The sequence below is a fragment of the Felis catus genome, chromosome D4 (assembly GCF_018350175.1).
Source record: "Felis catus isolate Fca126 chromosome D4, F.catus_Fca126_mat1.0, whole genome shotgun sequence".
Taxonomy (NCBI): Eukaryota; Metazoa; Chordata; class Mammalia; order Carnivora; family Felidae; genus Felis; species Felis catus.
Window position 1 is genome coordinate 1,840,785 of NC_058380.1, and position 7,647 is coordinate 1,848,431.

General features: G+C 50.7%; 1 protein-coding gene across 14 annotated transcripts in view; it reads left to right on the forward strand.

The window, feature by feature from the left end:
- Positions 1-7,647, forward strand: part of PTPDC1 (protein tyrosine phosphatase domain containing 1) — a 73,805-nt gene extending 66,158 nt beyond the window's left edge. For 13 of the 14 annotated variants that reach the window (XM_045042599.1, XM_023243209.2, XM_019815664.3 and 10 more), the window contains 3 exons: positions 363-548; positions 2,104-2,214; positions 4,803-6,620. In XM_045042599.1, the coding sequence (XP_044898534.1) occupies positions 363-548; positions 2,104-2,214; positions 4,803-4,919 (414 nt within the window). In that variant the 3' untranslated portion in view covers positions 4,920-6,620. Of the gene's footprint in view, positions 1-362; positions 549-2,103; positions 2,215-4,802; positions 6,621-7,272 lie in introns of those variants that run through there. The other variant, XR_006588514.1, reaches the window with a different exon arrangement.

A 7,647-nucleotide genomic window follows, 5' to 3' on the forward strand; every position in this document is an offset into this window, starting at 1 on the left:
TCTCCCTCTCCCCTTCTCCCTCTCCCCTCCCCTCCCCTCCCCTTCTCCCTCTCCCCTCCTCCCTCTCCCCTCCTCCCTCTCCCCTCCTCCCTCTCCCCTCCTCCCTCTCCCCTCCCCTTCTCCTTCTCCCCCTTCTCCCTCTCCCCCTTCTCCTCTCCCCTTCTCCCTCTCCCCCTTCTCCTCTCCCCCTCTCCTCTCCTCTCTCTCTCCCTCCCCTTTTACCCTTCTCCCTGTCCTCTCCATCCCTCCCCTCCCCTTTCTCCCTCTCCTTCTCCCTCTGCCTCTCATTCTTCCTCTCCTTCTCCCTCTCTTTCTCTCCTTCCTCTCCCTCTTTCTCTTCCTCTTTCTTTTCTTCTTTTTAGAAAGAACTGAATTCCCGAGATGGAGCTTGGGAAAGAATATGTGGCGAAAGGGACCCTTCCATCCTGTGCAGTTTAATGTGGTCTTGGGTGGAGCAGCTGAAGGAGCCTGTGATAACCAAGGAGGACGTGGACATGTTGGCTGGCAGCCACACCGAGGCCGCAGAAGCGTTGTTTTTGTTAGAGAAGGTAAGAGGCTGTTGGCCAGTTGATAAGTTAACCAAGGCCCACAAAGTGCTTCGTGCTCAGAACTCTCGCGGAAAAGGGAACTCGTGCCGAATCCCGTATCTGGGGCTCATTTAGGTTTTTCCAAGGCGGGAAGAGATGCACACCCAGCCTAACACTTAGAAGATGCAAAACCAGGGGCGCCTGGGTGGCTCAGTCGGTTAGGCGTCCGACTTCGGCTCAGGTCATGATCTCGCGGTCCGTGAGTTTGAGCCTCGCATCGGGCTCTGTGCTGACTGCTCAGAGCCTGGAGCCTGTTTCGGATTCTGTGTCTCCCTCTCTCTCTGACCCTTCCCCGTTCATGCTCTGTCTCTCTCTGTCTCAAAAATAAATAAATGTTAAAAAAAAAAAAAAATTAAAAAAAAAAAGATGCAAAACCAAAAAGGGAAAATACCCATGATTCTAGGAACACCACTTTGAACATTTTCAAGTCCTTTCTTTCAAACATTTGTTAAGAAGCTGCAAATCCTTTCAGAAACAACTTCATATTTCATGTTTCAGACACACACGCTCGCACGCGACCTTATAGATGAGAACGCCCCGTGTCTGGAGTCCATTTGCCAGGCTGCCCTCTGAGCAGCTGCCTGACAGATATGAACCTGGAGGGGAGACGGGGGGAGGTCACCCCTGGGGCGTCGGCCAGGCCCTCGCTGGGTCATAATTTCTGTTTTCAGCTTTGTTTGCCTCCACGGCCCAGACAGAGTGCAGCCCCGCCTTACAGGGAAGAGGGGCAGCGTGTGTAGAGCAGGACTCGAACTCTGATCTGGCACAAAGCTCGCGCCCATCTGTCACACGGCACCCGCCCCGGGTTCCACGGCCTTCACTGCCATCCCCCATGCAGGGCACTTATGTTATTTCAAGTTGTTACCCCTCCACACAGCCCTGTAACGTTGAGTTCTGCTTGCGGGTCCTCTACGTTTCAGATCAGGTCCTTACAGTAGATTTCAGAGGCCACAGCAGGGGCGCCTGTACTGGGCGCAAGTTCTTCCAGTGCTGAGGTGTCTCCTTTGCTTCTCTGAAGTGAACAGCGCCCGGGGGGTCAAGCCGGACACCCCCCGTCCTTCCCCTGAGGTTCCAGCTGGCGCACTGCTGGAGGCCACAGCACTGTCTGTCTGTCCCCCATGCTGGTCCTCCTGTCTATCCCAGTGCTAAGTCAGCATTCGCTAGCTGCACAGAACCAGTTTTGTCCAGAAATAAGCGGATCGTCTCTGTTCACGGCAAGGAAGACATTTGATCTGCAATGACACTTGCGTGCGTATTCAGTTTTACTCTGTATAATAACTCCGCAGCTTGGATTTTATCTCCTGAAAGCTTTTCAGATTACACTAACACCCAACAGTGAATATCGGTAGAGCCCTTGGTAGGTCGTTCAGTATCAGAGGTTATGAGTACTTGGTCACAACCAGTTCCTGGCTCTGCAGTTGCTTTGAGTTTATTTCTTGAGGCATTTTTCAAACCGCTTGTTTGATTTTGATTTTGATTTTGATTTTGATTTTGATTTTGATTTCCGCAAACACAGGGCCAGCACCAGACCATTCTCTGCGTGTTGCACTGCATTGTGAACCTGCAGCCCATCCCTGCGGATGTGGAGGAGGCCATCCTTGCCCGCGCCATTAAAGCCTTCACCAAGGTGGGTCACACGCTGCAGGGGGCATAATCCAGAGGTCACTCACCTGCTCTGAAATAAAACTTTCAGCTCTGTTTTTCCTTAATGGAAGTGTGTTTGACATTTCTCAAATGTAGTTTGTAGACTTTAGCCAAAATATATTAATTTCCCAACAGTGCTATCAGAAAGAGCTGAACTTTTTGAAGAACGTTGGAACAGAGAGCTTTGATAGAGAAACACTTGGATGTTGAGAAAATACTTCTAAATCACATGCCTGGTAGGAGTCAGAGAGTCTTTCTGGTAGAGGAGTTCTGCCTTGGGCATAAACAAGTAACCGGCCCCTGAGAATCCAGCATCCGCCATTGATGGCCCGGTCCCCTGTCCTGTTAGCAAATTTAAGCAGAAAGTGAAAGAGGGGCACCTGGATGGCTCGGTCGGTTAAGCGACCAACTTCAGCTCAGGCTATGATCTCACGGCTCGTGAGTTCGAGCCCCGCGTCAGGCTCTGTGCTGACAGCTCAGAGCCTGGAGCCTACTTCAGATTCTGTGTCCCTCTCGGTCTGCCCCTCTCTCGCTCGTGCTCTCTCTCTCAAGAATAAACATTAAAAAAAAAAAACTTTAGGGGCGCCTGGGTGGCTCAGTTGGTTGACCGTCCGACTTCGGCTCAGGTCATGATCTCACAGTTCGTGGGTTCAAGCCCTGCGTCGGGCTTTGTGCTGACTGCTTGCTCAGAGCCTGGAGCCTGCTTCAGATTCTGTGTCTCCTACTCTCTCTGCCCCTCCCCCGTTCACACTTTGTCTCACTCTGTTTCTCAAAAATAAATGTAAAAAAAAAAAAAAAAAAAAAACTTTAAAAAAAAAAGAAAGTGAAAGAAAAGGTTCCTTCATATATACGCCCTTTTGGCTTACAGCAGTGCTTCCTGGCTGAAGCAAAGCCAGGTCCATGCCAGGGGAAAAGGCACCCCTTACCCTGCAGCCTCTCATAGGCCATGTGGAAACGTCCTTAAACAAAGAGCCCCGCTTTTCAGTGACAGCATCTGTGGTAAATGTTAGTGATGACACTAGTTATGTTTGTCCGCGTTCACAGCGTCTTCCCCTCTGCTCTCCAAGGTGCTGTCCTTCCTGCAGCTTCCTCGTTACCCACGGGGTCTTTGTGGCACTGACCACCCTGGTCTCCTGGTCTCTTGTTGACAGTTTCCAGAGCCAGTGGCTCAGACCCAGGGTGCATGGTCCTTCACATCTGCATTCATGTCTTCATGGACCGTGAGGCCACCTGCCCTTGGGGAGGGCTTAGCTGGATGCTTAGCAAAGTGAACAATTCAAACCACTACTAAGGTTAATGAGAAGTTTTTGCAGGTAGGATAGACAATATGATTTCACTTCTGAATTTAACTGAAAAAAATTATTAGTGTTTGTTTCTCTAAAAGTGGTGGGAATTCTGTACAATTTCTGTTGGCCTTTTAGAGGATCCTAATGAAAAGTTAAACATAGCAGCTCTTCCAAACCCAAGTGTAAAGAGGTTGGGAGATGTTGGGTGTCTCCCCGGGTGCATGGTCTTGTGAGCAGAGGCCCCGACCGCTCTTGTCCAGGGCTGGCTCTTTGAGGAGAGCTGTGCAACAGCTGCGGCCATATGAGGAAGGTCCTGGTACCCTTTGGCCAGAGCTTTCCAGGCCCGCTGCGGCCCCTCATCAAACACTGGGGTCACCTAAGCCCGGAGTCATCGGCTGTGATGCAAAGCCCTTGTGTGCGCGGCCTCCGCCTGGGCCACTGCGCATCACCCCGACCTCGTCGAGGATGGGGATGTGGGGGGCAAGGGGACCCCGTGATTGGGACGCACACGCTGTCCGGAGTCGTAGACTTGTTTGTCTCTGAGCCGGTGGTCTTGTGTCCACAGATGTGCTAGCCGGGCACAGCCTTCCTGCACCCCCTCCGGAGGAGGGGTTACTGACTGGGTGGCTCGTTTCTGTAGGTGTGGGTGTGGGTGGAGGTGTCCCGTTCTGTGTCCTGCCATCACTCGACCCTGTGTCCCGGTGAACGTGGGCAAACAGTCCACGAGCACGGACACGGTACCTCCCCACCAAGGGGTGAGCTGGCTGGCTTCTGGGACAGTTTTCTGTGTGGCAGATGAAGCCGCGAGCCTCTGCTGACTCCTCCCGGAAGTGCTAAGGCGGCGGGGGGGGGGGGGGCCAGTCCCATGTCACGGAGGTCGGCTGTGAGCTGACGCAGCATGGCTGGCAGGTGGAAAGCCGGGCTCCCAGTCGGGTGGCTGCGGTGCGGCCGTGCGGCTGCTGTGCTCTTCCCTGTGCCACCAGCAATTAGTGTCAGATTCACCACTCCGCCCTCGTGGCTGCCCTGCCTCAGGACAGCCTGTGAGTGGACCTGTCCAGGCACTGGATTGAATCTTTTGTTTTCGTTCATAAGTTTGCCTTTGGCACAGTCGACAGTTCTAATACAGTCTCTCGGTTATAATTAACGTGGGACGTGAGTTGTGTGTGTTTAGTTGAATATAACTGTGTTGTAAGTCAGGTTTTCTCCACCCCCTTTCTTTTCTCCCAAAACAGGCTGATTAAAATTCTGTTACGGTGTCCTGAATCCACATATTCTTTGTCACCAGGTTAATTTTGACTCTGAAAATGGACCGATAGTTTACGACACCCTAAAGAAAATATTTAAGCACACACTGGAGGAGAAAGGGAAAATGACAAAAGATGGCCCTCAGCCTGACGTTTAGTGACGCTTCCCCACGGCGGACACTCCAGACCCGGAGACCCAGGCGGCGTTCGTGCGTACAGATGAACAGGAAGGGGGGTGTGGAGCCGTTTCGGGTCCCAGCACTTTATCTCAGACGCTCTTGGTTTGTGCAAAGAACACTCATTTCTGTTGCGAGCGATTATTTATTTTAAAATACCCTTGAGCTACATTTTTGTGTTGAAAAATTGCCATAATGTTGGTGCCACTTTCTTGTATTTATTTAACTGAATTCATATTGTGTTAATATGTTAAGTACATGGTGTTTACATCTTTATTCTTTTTGACATTTTGGAAAAAGTTGTAATTCTTCTTTCCAAAACAGTTATTTTGTTGATGGAGCTCTTGCTGGAGTTTTTACCAAGCAGGTAATTTTAGCAGTAAAACTTCACTGTGGGTCCGTGAGCCTGATCCATGACCTGAGGAAGTCACAAAGTGTCTTCAACTATTTTGTATTTGTTAATAAGAAGGCGATTGATAACATTTTTAAAGGATTTTTTTAATTTGGAAATTTTTTGTTTTTTCTTTTTATAAATGTGTCAAAGGGTTTCAAAGTATATTATTTTTTGGAGTGATTTAGTTTTGTGTTAAGGGTGGTCGTGAGGTGGTTGGGATTTTTTTACTGTAGGAAGTAGACTCAGGCCTCCAGATGGCCTTGCTGATCTCTCCGCACATCCAGCCTTACTCTCTCCAAACAGTGTCTTCACAGGAACTGGTCAGGCAGACCCTGTGCTGACAGTGTGAGGTGTGAGGGCCGCACGGATCAGGCGTCAGGCCCAGGCAGGCACTGTGCTGACGGTGTGAGGGCCACACAGCCCGTACCTCCCACCTCCGTCCTTCTGCAGACCCCGCTGCCCTAGGGCCCTGTCATCTGCCACTTTTCACTAGGAAAATTAAGATTCTTAAACTGAAATGTGAGCACGTAGCCTGCATTCACCATATGGGCTTTAGTTAAGAAGTAAACTATTTGTTGCCTGACTAGTAACTGCCTAACGGGTTCTTTGTGGACCGAGCTGTCATTCAGCAGTTGAGGCTGTAACAAGTGTGTGCAGTTATCAGAGGCCAGGCCGCACAGGGTGATCGTTTTTCCCAACAGATGTGATACTAATCAAACCAGTTTCACACTAAAGCTGTCACGCTATTTTAGAGACAGAAGCTTGGGGGAAGCGAGACTAACCTTGGATGAGATTCTCCAACTCCTGCATCTCTGACTCCGGCACTGGCACATCAGAAACGTTTTAGTCATCATGGGTCTCACCGACTCTGGCGGCAGATGCTGAATGCCGTTTCCTCCTACACTGTTTGAATTTTCTTGGGAAACCAGATCCAGTGAATTTTAATGAACTGGGTTGCCTGTTGCTGAGATTTCTCATTTTTAAGTGCCTGATCTGGGAAAGAAAGGGAGAAAAGATTACATTTTATCCAAAGGTACATTATAAAAATATGTTTTTTACCCAAAAAGATGTTTACCCACATGTCTGTCAGTGTCACATGGACAAGGGCCAGCAGGCTTCATTCGACAAGTGGCTATTGGCCTGTGTCTGCGATGGTCAGGTTAGAGGACAGATCCCGCACAGCCACAATGTGACCACAGCCGCACGCCAGCCTGAGGAGGCCGGTGGGACAGGTAAACCAGGCTGTCTCCAGGTTTTGTATTTATTCGAATAAAAGTGCAAACAACAAACCATAAGGCTCGTATGTCTTTAGCTTGGAGCTCTTGAGACCCTGACGATACGGAGGTGCCCTGGGAGGAGATGACCCTGTGGGCTGTGGTCAGCCCAGACTTTGCTGGTTCCAGACGAGCAGGTGGGGGTGGGAGGGGAGCAGGGCTCCAGGAGGAAGGAGTGAGGGGAGTCTTGAGGTCAGCGGGGCTCCTGCCTTTCCTATATTGGAGTGGGTGAGGAGTTCTCTGTAGCCCAAAGGAAGGACCTCCGGGGTGGGGGATTCAGCTCCAGGGCCAAGAGCCCACACATCCAGAACTGACTACCATGGCCGTGCACGCGCACTGCCTCAGGCCAGAGAGAAGTATTGTTCACACTTGCCTGATGAAGGAGTCCTGGTCTGACGGACTCCAGACCCCGTGCTCTTCCCCCCAAAGCCGCCTGTGTGTGGCGTGCCCGGCAGGGACCGCAGGGCCCTTTCAGCATTGGGCTCTGTGGTGGCACCATAGAGCATCGTGTTGTTTGTGACTTAGCGATGGTCTCCATCCTCTGGAGCAGGCTGGGCTGCCGTGGTGCTGTCATGTGATCTCAGCATATCACACTTAGGAAGCGCGGGACTTCCTGTCCAGAGCTCGCTGGTGCTGCTGGTTTCCAGACCGTTCTATCTGTTTGCAGAACTCAGAGACACCCTGTGATGTGCCGAGTCGTGTCTTCAGCCAGCTTCCCGGTCTTAACCTCAAGAAGACCGGGGTCCACAAGAAACCACGTGTCATACGTCAGCGAAGTTTCTGTTTGCTCTTGAATGGGGGACACCTGCTCGTGCACGTGTTTGTGTCCTGTTTCAGCCAGTTCTCTAGACGTCCAAAGAAATCTCCAGAGCCAGTACGCAGCAGACAAGGTGCTTGCCCCAAGTTCTTGATGTCTGAAGGCCCCCAAGTAATTTTGGGAATTGATGAAAAGTGATTGTTTCCTCAAGACCTCTTTGTTCTTGTTGTTGTTCCAAATGAACAATATTGATGTATTTTCAGAGCAAGTAAATCAAAGATGATA